The following is a 16,257-nucleotide window of genomic DNA, read 5'->3' as shown; positions in this document are numbered from 1 at the left end:
GCCTGGTTGCCTTGGCTTAACGCGCGACTTCGTCGCCGAAGCTGCGAATGCGATGTGAATTAGCTTATGTGGAACGGTGCCAAAGGAAAACGAGGCAGATTTTTTATTTAATCAGTATCCGCGTGACAGTTGAGTTCAGCAGAACTGAAGAGTACTTGGAGGATACACAGCTGAAGGAATAAAGGTAAAAAAGCTAGGACCATTCGGAGGGCATCCTCGAGGCAAGACATGTGAGGAGCTGCGGAAGATCTTCAGAGTCGGGGGCGAGTCCCAAATGGCGGCGTAAACGAGTTGGCCGGAGAAGCAATTTCTTGTACACGAAGCCGCCCGGCCCGCTTGAGTATAGACGAGCATGCGTCGCCGGCTGTGCATGTCTCACGGCTCTGGCTCGGGCACTGGCTTCCCCGGGGATCTGAGTGCAGTGCCGTGCACAGAGGCGTCGACGAGGTTGCTGCGCATATTCCCTGAAAGCCAGAAGGCCTGCTGGTTACCGAGATTAGGGCTAACGAGCAACGGGAACAATTTAGGAGGGCTGCTGAAAGCCCTGTTTATTCTGAGAGTGGAGAGACGCAAAGAGCCAGGAAACAAAATGGAGTACGAGGAAACAAAGTGAAAATGAATCAGCGCATCGCCCTAGAGCTGGCCGAGAGGGCGCAGTTAAGCCTTTGTATGCTTGGACACAGCATGAAGGACTATTTTGATTACTTCCTTCCTTAGTGGGACAGTACTAAGAAGCCCCGTTTTCCGAACTAGAGAAAGAAAAGGCACTGAAAATAGAAAAAGAAATGAGGAAACTTTGCACGCTTCCCATGGGGCTCAGGCCTATTTAATAAGCACTTGCAGCTGCCAACAGGGCTGCGACGTGGTTGGGGCACTAACACCAGGAGAGCTATTGCAAGCTGCGCAGTCCTGGCATCCTTTGATTGTTGACAATGTCTGTGTTTGGAGGTAATGGCATTGGAATGGATTGCAGCCTCGAAGAAGCTCGAACGAAAAAAAAAAAAAAAGGAAATGAAAAAAAAAAATGAAGTGATGAATTGTAGCGGCGTTATCCGTCTGGATATTCTCTGCTTCGCAGTCTGAACTGAATTGTTTATAGGCGTGGAGGATTCGACTTCTCTAGGACAATGTCTGGCTGCACTGTGTGGTAATATTGACTGCGCCGAGTTTACAATGCTGTACCTATGCCGAGACTTTCACTTCGGCGTGAGTTGGAAGAAAAATAAAAAAAAGCGTGCGAAAATTCATGGCCTTTATGTCAGCTAAGCTAATAAACACAATTATCCTAAAAGACAACCAGGAAGTATTATAAAAGTTCCTTCACAGCAGGTGTCACTTTGGGCGCAAGCAAAATTGTTACTTCTCTCGCTACGTTTTAAATTGAAGCTGGCGAACGCTCTCAACGACAAGCTACACGTAGCACAAACATACTCGACAGTGGCAGAGGATAAAACCGCCATCGTAACTAATTTTCTACAGCACAACTCTCTGGAGGCCGATTTCCAAGAATTTAACGTCTATAACTACAATTTTGCGACTCTTGTTTTACCTCAGCGCGGTATTGTTCCTGTTTCCCCTTCTTATTTCATCTGGTCCACTGTTCAACCCCCCTCCCCCCCCCCCCTCAATTATACACACACATTTTTATTTATAAAAATGTGTGGTATGCCTCTTTTTTCCATTGTTAAAATATATGTATAATGGCCTAACGGTTATAAGGGCCAGCCTTGGAAAGTCAGAAAATTGTATTGCTCGCTATAATTTTTACATCTTTCAGGGCCGTATGGCTCTCATTTGAGAGCGGAAGCCCTAGAACGATAAATATAAATGTACGACAACAGAAGATAGCTCATTCAGTGAAAACTTGAATGCTTTTAATACTGCAGTCATTGGAAATATGCAAATGTTGGATTTTTCTTTTTCATTTCTTGACGCCCAAATCACGGTCCGAACAAAACTCGTTCATTGCTTTGGACATATTGAGGGAATCATTGATTGGATGGACATGGCAGAGTCCTTGTCCGGGAGAGGGCATAAGGAGCTTGATTATTATTAATATTATTACTAATATTATGAGACATATGTCAGCGAAAGGTAACGCCTCTAATCTCGTTAGACGTGGTTAGATCGAGCAAAAAGTACTGCTAATCTGTCCTGCCGACTAATTCGCAGAGTGAACGTGGGAAGCGAATTTTATATTTTATGTTCGTAGGTTGGTGCTTGGGGAGGTGCTAAATATTCTGGCGCGATGTCCATATCGCTAGGACTATACTAGCGTAAATAATTTCTATAACATTCCCTTAAAACAGTTAAACACAAAACAAAACATAGTCTATATAATGGAGTGTGAACGACAGTTTGGAAATGGATTACGAGATCAATAGATGGGCTTGGTATATAAGCTATCAGTAAGGACGAACTCCTAGTTTAGTAGGAGCCAGAAGAGAATGTTTGAAGGTATGTCTTTATTAAAAAAAAAAGACAAAACATTTTATTGGCTTGGTTTGTGGGGTCTAACGTCCCAAAGTGACTGAGGCTATGAGAGACGCCGTAGTGGAGGACTCCGGAAATTTCGACCACCGGGGGTTCTTTAGCTTGTACTGACATCGCACAGCACACGAGATGAGCCTTGTGATGTGATAACACAAACAAGATACCACATTCACTAAATTTCGTGAGTGCTAAACGAACATTTAATATGCAAGCCGACAAAATTTGCTATTCGTCTTTCCGTTTTGCTTACTTGCAGTGTTAGAGGGTCATTTATGTAACCGATGGAGCTTCCCCCCAGCGTTTGAAACATCGCGCACCGCATATACCCAGCGTGCCTGACAGCTTGGTTAGCTACTAGCTGGAAGTTTCGAGTGGTAAAAAACTGGCACACACGAAAACCAACTAGGGTTTTATCGTTAGCTGCAAGCCGCAGTCTGTCGGCGCATTCATTACTCTTCACTAAAGGTTTTCCCCAGCGCATTCCGCTCGGCGGTTGCAGATTCTAGTTGTTTCTTTTTACCGGCCGCTACGTGCTGCACCTTTGAAGTCACATGCAATGATCATTGATCTGCTCCGAAGCGAAGGAGCGACAAATAAAAAGAGTAACACGGCGTCCAGGGTAATCGCTAATGCAAGCAGCCGGTCGTTCCTAGTGATGAGTTCCGCCAGCCAGGGTCGTTGTAACGACCGCACGTCTTGTTCCAGCACTCGAGCATTCGGAAAGGCATGCTTAATCGGACCGCTGCTGGCTGCGCTAAACACATTCCTGCTGGGCACGGCATCGGTTGTTGAAAGTTTTTGCTCTTCCAGATCACACGTGGTCGAGAGCAAGATAATACGATTCTGGTCTGTTCCCTGCCTATAAATTACGGATTCGTTAAAAAAAAGAGAGGTACGAAACAGTGGTTGGCGGTAGTAAGTACAATGTTATCAAGCGAGACAAAACGAACCCAAAAAAACAAAATGAGAGAGGAGAGTAAAGTTACGATACTTGGTGTGTCATCGCGTGATCGCGTTTTTGCGTACTAATGCGGAGGTACACGCTAGAGCGAGCGTTTAATTGTAGTTTTGGTTTCGCGCAGAATGTTTTAATGGTGTTCTTTACTTTTTCATTTCAGGAAAGGGTAGTTGCACGCTCAGCTCTAGAGGGAGGATACCGTGACGATAAGTAATGATAGCAATGAAATCTGCATTGAAGGCTTTAAGTGAGGATGGGTGGCTGGGACGCTTTTGCTACACAGAGACAGGAGCACAACGCATGGACAAGTGGATGAAACTGTAAGCGTGAATACTTGCTTTTAATGAAAAACAAGATAATCTCGGACATTTGTCGACCGAGCGGCTAACATAAGGAGAGCGTGAAAATATAGTATCAATTACCGACAAGATCTGGAACGCTGCGGTTTCTTTTTTCTTCTCCATTTGACGCCCTCCTGCGTGCAGTAAGTCTTTACTTTCTATGATGAATATCTCCGTACCCATTAGTATTCGCCAACGATGACGACGCAGTCTAGTTTAGCCAATTTAGCTGCTTCAGGAACCGTCTCAAGTGATGGGGATGTATTGAAATGCCTCTCCATTTTTAGAAGACAGGTTTCGTGGCAAATATGTCATTCTGCCTAATTGACAGTTTCGGTTTCTTAAGAGGAAAATAAGCTGCCTTAAATGGTGTGCAGACATAGTTTCGGGCGTCTTCATGTAGGTCGAGACCGCGGTGTGGTGTTATACGGTGTGTTCCTGTAGGGAAGCTTCTTGACTCCTTCATGCTTTTATGGTCTTATTTGACAGCTCTTTTGCAGCGATGAGGATAGCACATTGGCCCACCATCTTTACCTCTCCTCAGCATAGTGTCTTTTATATTTATTTAGGCTAATTTTGTCTCATTTTCCAGCAAAAAACTTGACGGTGCCTGAGGTTATAAACGCTGACTGAACAGCTTAGGACGCACGTTCTAAAAGGCGCCTTTAGAGTTGTGGTTCGCAAATCAAAAGGCGTACCATAGCTAGGTTTAGAACTCATCGAGGTTATTTTCCTCCTGCTTCCGAACTGTAGGAGGTATACTTATTTGCTTATGAGGCATATGCGGAGCTATTGTCGACATAATAAATGTAAGGTACTAGACCTTTGCGTATATACTACTAATGCCGCTACCACCAGCAGCGAAGAACCGGGAATCATTACAAGGCAGAAGACAAGAACAGGTTCCATACAGGAATTAAGATATAACGAAAGTAAAGGAGCATTTATTTTAGTTGCATGCATTCTCCAATTGTTTTCGTTGTGTTTGGAAAACAACTGAACCAATAAGACATCATCGCTGGCAACTACGGCAACCGTTCTATCCCGATTCCTTTTGTAACAAACAAGACCGACGCTAAGACAGCTTTCCGAGGACGGTAAATCTTCTTCATCAAGCTGTCTCTGCAGGTTTGGTCGGTAGGAAATCATTGATACCGTGGACAAAAAAACAACAACAAAAAAACAAGAACAGCTTTGCTTTATCGGTAGCCGGATCACTGCTCCGATATATTTTCGCGCTTCAGCGGTCGTGTGGAGGTACACACGTAACGTACCATTGCGTTTAACGCTCACTGGTGAAATATTTGCGCTGAGGATGGCGTAGTTAATTAAAGGTGATGTCACATCATGTACTCATGCAGGGCTAGCGAAGTTAAATCGAAAGCTTAGATAGCCAGGTGTCGAAATTATAATGCTCATTGGACGTGAGCCCGTTTTCTTATGGTCAACTTACTTGACTACCGCACTATCACTGATTCTCGTGACTGGCCAACGATTGGGCCAATGATAAACGCTGTTTCACGCTATCGCTTTTTAGGGATGCGCCGATGATAAAACGACAGCGCATGCTCACCTCTGCAGTGCTACTGCTGCTTGACTGAGGCAGACGAAGAGAGGTAGAGAGGCTTATGCTCTCACGAAAATCTGTACTAATGTTAGTGCGTCGCATCTAATTATTTCCCGTTTAGCGCTCTTTCTACAATTATGTGTCTGTGAAAATACACGCACACGATGAGAGCCGTCATCATGGTCCTGGTATTTCGGAATAGTGACTCCCAGAGCGCGCGTTTTGTGATTAAGGGAGAAAAATAAAAAGAATAATCGAAGGACCACCGCCTCCTAGCCTAGTCTCCGCCCCTGTACAATGACGCGAAACAGCGCGTCGTCGCGTCGTTGCTGTGCTCGTCGAAGCGAGGGCGCAGATGGCTCCCCGAGGTCCTACTACTCCGTTCAATTCTCCCCTTTCCGTTTCCCCCGGGCTCGGCGGTGGCCATTTTCTTGCATCCAACCTACACACTATTCTTTGAAGAGTAGGCCGTGCTTCCATTAACTTCGGTGATTCATGTGGCTCCCAATTAACCGAGCGGCTCTCGACGCATGCGCCTAGCCTCAGTTCACTTAGGCAGCGTGCTTTAAGCCCAGCCGGCTAGGATTGCGCTCTCCTCCAGCTATGACGAGGTGTTTAGTTACAAATCACGCGGCGTCGAATGTTTTTTCCGCAACGCGAGAAGACAGAGCTGATGCTTTTTGGAGAGAGAGAGAAAAGAAAAAGAGCGCTGTGGGAGGAGGGGCAGAGTTATGAAAAATATGTGCAAGTGAGGGTAGATACGATGGCGCTGAGAAATACGCCTAGAAAAGAACCTTGGCCTAAAGCATGAAAAGCACGAGTTGCGCAAGTCGCGATGTGAGGGAGGGGGTGGGTAAGGGGGGTAAGGAACAAATGCTACACGCAAAACTTTGCATTAATGTATAGCCTTCAGCAGCTTGATTACGCTTGCGTAACATACGCCGCCTGAGGAGTTCTATGAGTGAGTTACTCGAAACCATAGTGCTAACCTTACTTTCAATAGAAGTTGCGCAGGCATATTGCGTGTTCTATGAGATAAAATGAGTGAGAAGCCTTCTTACAAGTTGTAGACGTCTTTCCAAATGGGTCCACAGCACGCTTCTTAAAACATCGGGACGAAGAATAAGTGCCCTGAGGGAGTGAATAAGGCAGTTTGGTCCTGGCAAATTACACTGTGTGAAAGAAAAACGTTATATCAGCCTTAGTCCGAAAGCTATATTAAGAGCATGGCTAGTTAATTACGCAGTTTGATGTTGCTACTACGGCAGTTTCTTTTTATCCTCTTTGTGGGAAAAACTTACGTTGCACAGTAACGAAACAAGATAATTGGGGCGACCGAATTAACGCAGGCCATGACTGCCGCACGTGCGACTAAAATGAAGTTCTACGAAACGCAAAACGTTTGGGCGGGAGATTACGGGAGCTAAAGACTGGCGCCGTTTGGCATCGCATGGAGTGAAAACGCCAACATACCACTCTTATGACGACGTTAAATATGCTCGAAGGACATGAGTTTCCGTAAGTGGGCAGCACTATCTCAAAATGTACAGATTACACAAGTGATAATTTTTAAATGTGGGCAGCGATGACTAAAATGCAAAAAAAAAAAAAAAATAGCCATGGCAGCGCTGTCGTTGACTTCCTGTGTCTTTTGCTCGTGTTTACTTTTTGATAACCGACTACTGTGCCGGAGTACCCGGGTTCGAACCCGACCTCGGCGGCTGCGTTTCGATGGAGGCGAAACGGAGTGGCGTCCGTGTGCTGTGCGATATCAGTGCACGTTAAGGAACCCCAGGTGGTTGAAATTTCCGGCGTCCTCCACTACGGCGTCTCTCATAGCCTTTAGTCGCTTTGGGACGTTAAACCCCACAAAGCATTTCAAACCAAACTTTTTGATAAACTCCAGAGGGTGCGAGCCGAAGTTTATTGTTGTGGATGGGTGTGTGCATGGCGACGTAGATCTGTCATGTCACAGATGTGTGCTTTAATTCCAGACCTTATTTATTATCTAAGCTTTGCTGAGCTGCAATTACCGACAGAGTATGCGTTAGGCAATCGCCCCGCGCTAGCTTGCAACAACCTCAACCTTTCTTTTTTTTTTGATGATCTATTCCTGTAGCCTTGAAAAAAGCCACGAAGCACCTTACTTTACTTGCGGCTGCCTCTAAAGGCTTGCCTCTATCTAAATGAACGCTGGCACTATGTAGATATGCGAAATGCTGTGGGGCAGTCTACGCACATCTGCACAGAGGAGTTCTACACGGATTTGAACAGAGTCCGGACAATAATGAAATAGCCAGTATAGGGCAGAACGATTGGACATTCCGCCAATAACGAAATAAAAAAGCTTTAGACGCAATTCAAAGAAAAAAAAAACAGCTGTTAAAATTTAGTTGACAGCAGATCTGTTGAAGGACGATTTAAACCTCAGCAGCAATGCACGAATTGTGGAATCATGGTGTAGAAGAGCCATCTGTTAAGGTATTGCAAGGTACCTACACAGGCTGCACAGCCGCACAGTCTTTCATTAAGAGAAATAAAATTCAGCTAAGGGCGGGAGTAAGGCAGGAGGACACGATCTCTGTAATGGTATTCATGAAATGTTTACCATAGAGTTTCCTACTCTTACCTAGATAGAAAGCTGTTCCGCCATCTGTGGGAGTTTGCATGAGGCTTCCTGGCGACTAGTTCAGGGGCGCTCAAAGCATCATAGGGCTTACATAGGGAGGAGAGGTACCGGGTGCAGAACTACGACTTTTGGAAAAAAAAATAATGCGAAAATTAACGTTCTTCTACTATAATAAATGAGAAAACATTCAATATTGTGACTAAATTTAAAAGAAAAAGAAGCGAACGAGGCAGCATGTAAGTGTAAAATGTATCCAAAATAAGCGATGGCTCTCTCTCGTATTGGCTAAGTATTGAGTAGCACGGAAACCAATACTTCGCACCTAAAAGACGCAATTTAAAATAAGTGTTTTAAATATATATATACCGTTGCTCAATCGCTTCAGGATGTTCTCAGTGGCATTTCGAAAAACAGAAAACATTTATTGGCGTCGTCTGCTTTCGCGCCTTCTGTACTATGGTTTTTGCGCTCTACGTTCGCACTTCGATATGATGATGAGATTAGGAGGAGATATATTAGTAAAGTCAACCAAGTAACACACAAGCCGATGATTTTTAGCGCGCCCATGGTAGCTGAAGTACAGCGCCCCCAGCTTTTTCTCTAGGTAAGAATAAGAAACACTATAATATTTACAGGAGAATGAGAATGAAGTACAGCGCGTTTGGGAGCTACTACGAGATCATGAATGAAATCAGTTTAGAGAGCTACTATAATATCAGTTTGGTAGTATCCATCACGAGGAAACTATAAATTGCTATCTCACTTGTACTCACCTATGGGACAAAAAGGGGGTGGCTAACGAAAACGGTTCAGGTTAAATTAAAAACAACGAGCCGAACTATGAAATAAATAAATAAATAAATAAATAAATAAATAAATAAATAAATAAATAAATAAATAAATAAATAAATAAATAAATAAATAAATAAATAAATAAATAAATAAATAAATAAATAAACAAATAAATAAATAAATAAATAAATAAATAAATAAATAAATAAATAAATAAATAAATAAATAAATAAATAAATAAATAAATAAATAAATAGGCGTAATGTTACGAGACAGGAAGAAAGCAGAACGAGTCGGGGAATAAACGCGAATTATTGCAACCTAGTCGAAATCAAGAAGAAATGAGCTTGGGCAGAGCATGTATATAACACAAAAGCTATAGGTAACTGATAGTTGTTCAGGGTAATGGACTAGATTCCAAGAGAAAACAAACATTGAAAGGGGCGGTAGATAGCTGGCCGGATTGGACTGTTAGGCGGGAAGTCTCCATGGATAACAGGGGTCTATCACAGGATCTGGTAATCTAATCAGAGAAATATCTGAGAGGCATTTGTGCTGCAGTGGGCTCACTCAGGTTGTTATTGTTGAGGATGACAGTGATGGTACAACCAAGCCTGCCGGGGCAGAGACGCTGTCCTCAATGTGAGAGTATTCTGATTTACCCACCAGTTGTACGTTCGACGGTATAAAGCGCCTACACCGCAACGAGAATCGCAGATTTATATCTTTATAAAGCCTCGCTTGCGCTGAGCTCGTACATTATGGATGATTCCGGATTGCTGCCAGCAGTAGCTTTCCGCTTCACAGTCACTATGTTTTCGAAGGAAAAATATATGTATGTGCTTGCGATTGCAGTGAAATTTGGCTTAGTTTTGAATACTACATATGGCTAATTTTGAAAAACAACTCCTCATACTTATCGATAGAATTGCTATCATAACCTCCATAAGTGCAAAACATTGGCTGCCTCCGATGCTTTTTTTTTTTCTTTTTTTTTTGCATGCGCGAAAATACGAAAACATATATGGTAATACGGACAAGCGAATTAACATACCTCGCATTGGTTGTTCCTGTAACGCTTTTAGGCTACGTTCAGTGATTCTTTCAAGCCGCATTTCAGCTTCAACCGAAAATTCGGAAATAGTGTTTTATCCGCCTTCACTTAAAAAAAAAGGGCTCCAAACAACAGTTTCTTGTACTCTAATTTGTCATTCCCTTCGGAACGTACATTGGTCTATAGGTTGCGTTTAGAGATTAATGGGGCAAATACCACCGTTCGAAACGCTTGCGAACAATCCAAAAGATGTGAGCTAGAAATTGGCTCACTTGTACCGCCACGCATGCGAAGAATACAAGGTCGCACTTTGGCGAATCTCAGGCCTCCACAAACGAGACTGTGTTATCGCCAGTATATATCATGGTATACTTGGCAAACACCCGAAGAATTTTACGACTGTATCATGCGTGATCGCAGGGACAGCCCTCCCGGTGCACCATACAGGGGAAACCTGTTCGTGGAGCCGCCCAGATGTTGCAGCTTAGTTTGGACGGCAAGCGACTGTACGCCAGCACGACCTTGTACGGGCCTTGGGACAAGCAGTTCTACCCCGAGATGTGGGAGTGAGTGAATGCTATATTTCAACATTTTCATCAGGTTTTAAAACAAGAAGCAGAGGCAGGAGGAAAGTGATAGGGATAGGCCGGTACTTACCGTTTGGTGTGGCAGGAAAAGAACAGAAAGAGAGCAGAAGGATGTCATCTTCCATTGCTCACGTTTTGAGCTCATACTTTCCCTTTTCTTTTTTTCTAGCTTCTGTAGTGCATCTCAAGGAAAACATAGAAGTGTTTGTGCTCCAGCGTAGGTCAAAATGCATCTGCACCGGACGTTCTTAAGTATTGGATGAGCGCAGAAATCTGGGCTTTTAATCCTGCGTTTAAGCCAGCTTAGGGAAGGAGGTTTATTGCGGGCCTCGCGATCAAGAGCGTGGTACCCGACTAAGTTATGTAAAACTAAAAGCAGACTCAAAAGGCGAGAAACATGACCTAAATGCGCGAACGGAATGCCAGCTCATGCTCATATAGCGACACACACACACACACACACACACACACACACACACACACACACACACACACACACACACACACACACACACACACACACACACACACACACACACACACACACACACACACACACACACACACACACACACACACACACACACACACACACACACACACACACACACACACACACACACACACACACACACACACACACACACACACACACACACACACACACACACACACACACACACACACACACACACACACACACACACACACACACACACACACACACACACACACACACACACACACACACACACACACACACACACACACACACACACACACACACACACACACACACACACACACACACACACACACACACACACACACACACACACACACACACACACACACACACACACACACACACACACACACACACACACACACACACACACACACACACACACACACACACACACACACACACACACACACACACACACACACACACACACACACACACACACACACACACACACACACACACACACACACACACACACACACACACACACACACACACACACACACACACACACACACACACACACACACACACGCACGCACGCACGCACGCACGCGCGCACACACACACACACACACACACGCACGCACGCGCACGCACGCGCACACACACACACACACGCACACAAACACACACACACACACACACACACACACACGCGCGCGCGCGCGGAAATCAAATGAAGAAATATAGTGAGTGAAAACAATGACTAACAACAAACTCCAAGCCTCAAGTCTTTTGTTTGTTTGTGATGTGTGTGTGTTTGTGTCGTCTTGGATAAATATTTAGAAAAAATTGACAGTGACTTAGCTTGGCTACGCCAGGGTATACGTAGCGAAAGGTAAGGTATAGATTGGTTAGCCTTGGTTAATCGTGATTGCAAGTCCAGGTTAGTCTGGTTGTCTAGAAATGTTGTTGTTGCAATGAAGACGAGACATTGTTGTTTTAGACAGACACTTTATTGCATTTCTTCTTCTTCTGGTTGCTTCTTGATTGCTACAAAGACGGCTCTATGATCTAAGAAGTAGCATGCGGCGGTGTCGATGGCTCCTATGATGAAATGTGAGGCTAGTGGTTGCCTCTGAAAGATGGTCTATAGTAGAGCCCCATTGCGCAGTCTGTACGTTAGGGTCGCTGACTAGCCTCAGACATGTGATCAGGCATGCGACACAACTGGCGAAGCAAGCGGAGGCGAGTCCAACGACGAGGCCAGTGGTGTGACGTCATGCCAGATGGCGCGGCGTCTGCGGCGTCCGCCAGCTGCGGCGGTTGGTAGGCGATGGCTCAAGGTCAGTGTCTGTGCCTCCTTGGAGCACCGCCACAGCGAAATCCCAAGTTCGTGGTCAATGTACCTTTCGCTACAAAAAATGGTTACCTGTCGGGTGCGTCCTTTAAAATTAATGACAAGAAGTACTATCGCACCTTTACGTTATCCTTACTTGCTGTCACGAAATCGGCGCACATTTTTATTAAGCCGGCGCGGCGCGAGGCCCGCGCGTTGCCGCATGATAACTTCCACAAGATTGGAGAAAAACCTCCTTCCCCGCGCGAGAGAGCGCGTAGCTTTGTACGCGTCGTCGTCGCCCTCTTTCTCACCACCCGGCGATGAAGGTGACTCACCAGTCTGGAATCCGCCAGAACCATCCAGAAATTTCTACGGGTTCTCGCCAATGACGACGCGCGGCTCGATGGAAGGAAAAGGGAGCGCTTTAACCAGAGAAGCCAAGTGTGTGTGCGCGCTAGTTTTAGCGCGCCGTATTTATTGAGGCCGCGCCGCTTGTGGAGTGAGTCATTCAGCCAGCGAACCCTGCACTTCCACCAAGATGATACGGGGCAGAAGGCTAGGACAGGAAACCACAGGAGGTGATGGGCAACTGTTCACAGCACAGCAGAGCAGAACACAGCAAGTGTTCAGGCAAGTCCCAACAGTTTTTTTTTCAGCTTCGTTGTCTCTCACTCTATTTTCTATCGTCGTCCACTTCGGTGGCATATACATAACAACATATATATATATAAGTATATATATATATCCCCTTCATGGATCACTGCCTTGTCGTGGCGGAGGGGCTTGCGAAACTCGATGAAGTCGTGAGCTCTGCTGTGTAGGGCCACCCAAGATAGACAGGTCACGGCAGAGAGTTCTGACAAAATGTGATTCACTGGAGAAGGTAATGGCAACCCACTCCAGTATTTCCTGCCAAGAAAACCCTATGGCCAGTCACAATACCATTAATGATATGGCGCCGGAAGATGAGCCCCCCAGGTTGGAAGGCGTCCCATGTGTTACTGGGGATGAACAAAGGGCGATTCCTAGTAGCTCCAGGACGAATGAAGCGGCTGGGCTAAAGCCAAAAGGACGCTCAGTTGTGGATGTGTCGGGAAGCGACCGGGAAGTCCGATGTTGCAAGGAGATGTATCACATAGCAACATGGAATGTAAGATCTATGACGCAAGGTAAACTGGATATCGTCAAGCGAGAAATGGACAGATTGAACATTGATATCTTGGGTATCAGCGAGCTCAAGTGGACCGGAATGGGAGAATTTAACTCCGGCGACCATTATGTCTTTTATTGTGGGCACGAATCCAAGAGAAGGAATGATGTCGCTCTCATAGTAAACAGAAGAATGGGCAAAGCAGTGCTAGTGTACAACCCCAAAAACGACCGAATGATTTCACTTCGGATCCAAGGTCACCCTTTCAACATAACAGTTATCCAAGTCTATGCACCGACCACTACTGCTGAAGAAGCTGACGTTGAGAGATTTTATGCTGACCTACAATGCCTTTTAGACCGCACCCCATCATCAGACGTCGTTTTTCTCATAGGAGACTGGAATGCTAAGGTAGGGAGTGAAGAAATATTCGGAATTACAGGCAAGTTCGGTCTTGGTGAGCCAAATGAAGCTGGGCAGAGGCTAGTAGAGTTTTGTCAAGAAAACAACCTGACCATAGCGAATACTCATTTTCAACAGCACAAGAGGCGCCTGTACACATGGACTTCGCCGGACGGTCTGTACAGGAATCAGATCGATTATATTATTTGCCGACAGAGATGGAGAAGCGCTATACAAGCAGTAAAAACAAGGCCTGGGGCCGATTGTGGCACCGATCATCAGCTTCTTGTTGCCAAGATTAAGCTTTGATTGAGGAAAACGCAGAAAACTAGAAGGCCTTTCAGGTATAATCTGGATCAAGTTCCATTAGAATATGCTGTGGAAGTGAGGAATCGATTTCAAGAATTAGATCTAGAAGACAAAGAGCCCGAAGAGATGTGGACTGATGATCGTGATATAATACAAGAAGTTGCTACTAAGGTAGTTCCAAAGCAAAAGAAATGCAAGAAAGCAAACTGGTTATCTGAAGAGGCTTTGCAAATAGCTGAGGAAAGGAGGATGGCAAAAGTTATGGGGGAAAGAGAAAGATACAAGGTTCTCAATGCGGATTTTCAGAAAATAGCAAGGAGAGATAAGAATGCCTTCCTGAACATACAGTGCCAAGCAGTTGAGGACAACAGCCAATTAATAAACACAAGAGCTCTATATAAGACAATCAAAGATATCAAAGGAAGCTTCTGTGCTAAGATGGGCGTGATAAAAGACAAACGAGGCAAGGACCTCACTGAAGCCGCAGAGATAAAGAAGAGGTGGCAGGAATACACAGAAGAACTGTACAAGAAGGACCCGAATGTGCAAACCCAACATAAGACGGTTGTGATCACTGATCTCGAGCCGGGCATCCTGAAGAGTGAAGTTGAATGGGCCTTAGCCAGCCTTGCTAAGAACAAAGCTAGCGGAATTGATAGCATTCCAGTTGAGTTGCTTCAAAATCTCAACCATGACGCTGTTAACATTCTGCATACATTATGTCAGAAGATTTGGACAACCCTGCAGTGGCCACAGGATTGGAGGAGGTCAGTTTACATCCCCATTCCAAAGAAAGGCAGTGCCAAAGATTGTTCCAACGACCGCACGATCGCGCTTATTTCGCATGCTAGCAAGGTGATGTTGAAAATCCTCCAAGGTAGGCTGCAGCAGTATGTGGATCGGGAGCTTCCGGACGTGCAAGCTGGGTTTCGCAAGGGCAGAGGAACTAGAGACCAAGTTGCCAACCTTCGCTGGATCATGGAAAAAGCAAGAGAGTTCCAGAAACCCATCTACTTCTGCTTTATTGATTATGCGAAAGCATTTGACTGCGTAGATCACAGCAGATTGTGGCAAGCTCTCCAAGAGATGTGAGTTCGAATTCACCTCATCTGTCTCCTCAGGAACCTGTATGAATTGCAAGAGGCCACAGTCAGAACTGGGCATGGTCTTACTGATTGGTTTCCAATTGAGAAAGGAGTGAGGCAAGGCTGCATACTGTCGCCCTGCCTATTTAACCTATATGCAGAGTGCATCATGAGGAAGGCTGGTCTGGACGAGTCTTCAGCTGGAGTGAAGATTGCTGGAAAACGTATCAACAACCTTAGATATGCGGATGATACCACTTTAATGGCAGAAAGTGAAGCGGAACTCAAGAGACTTCTGATGCGCGTACAAGAAGAGAGTGAGAAGTTTGGGCTTAAACTGAACATTAAAAAGACAAAGATCATGGCGTCTTGCCCTATCAAGTCCTGGAGCATCAAGGGACAAGAAGTGGAAGCTGTGACAGATTTTCTCTTCTTGGGCTCCAAGATTACCTCGGAAGGAGACTGCAGCCATGAAATTAGGAGACGCCTGCTTCTGGGAAAGAGAGCAATGGTTAGCCTTGACCGCCTAGTAAAGAGCAGAGACATTAGTCTGCCAACCAAGATCCGTATAACTCGTGCTATGGTCTTTCCAGTTGTGATGTATGGATGCGAGAGTTGGACTGTGAAAAAGGCTGACCGCCGAAGAATTGACGCGTTTGAATTGTGGCGCTGGCGAAGACTCTTGAGAGTTCCTTGGACTGCCAGAAGATCAAATCAGTCGATATTGTCGACCATAAACCCTGACTGCTCATTGGAGGGTCAAATTCTAAAGTTAAAGCTCAGCTACTTTGGTCATCTGATGAGAAGTGAGGAGTCGCTGGAGAAAGATTTGATGTTGGGAAAGGTTGAGGGTCGCCGGACAAGGGGTAGGCAGCGAACGCGATGGTTAGATGGCATCCTCGAGGCACTGCAGATGAAGTTATGTGATGTTAGGAAGATAGTGAGAGACCGGAAAGCGTGGCGTGACATGGTCAATAGGGTCACGAAGAGTCGGACACGACTGAACGACTGAACTGAACTGATATATACATATGTATATATATATATATATATATATATATATATATATATATATA

At 45.1% G+C, this 16,257-nt stretch overlaps 1 protein-coding gene across 1 annotated transcript in view; it reads left to right on the top strand.

Moving 5' to 3' along the window:
• The window catches only part of LOC146185209 (methanethiol oxidase-like), a 123,668-nt gene that overhangs the window by 107,015 nt on the left and 396 nt on the right, over positions 1-16,257 (top strand). Inside the window, exon 10 of the mRNA XM_084606180.1 lies at positions 10,255-10,400. Within this exon, the coding sequence (XP_084462306.1) occupies positions 10,255-10,400 (146 nt within the window). The remainder of the gene's footprint in view (positions 1-10,254; positions 10,401-16,257) is intronic.

The sequence above is a fragment of the Amblyomma maculatum genome, chromosome 6 (genome assembly GCF_055883805.1).
Source record: "Amblyomma maculatum isolate TAMU_Amacu chromosome 6, ASM5588380v1, whole genome shotgun sequence".
In the NCBI taxonomy this organism is placed as follows: domain Eukaryota; kingdom Metazoa; phylum Arthropoda; class Arachnida; order Ixodida; family Ixodidae; genus Amblyomma; species Amblyomma maculatum.
The sequence above is the reverse complement of the archived record's forward strand: the minus strand, read 5'-3'. Positions and strand labels throughout refer to the sequence as shown.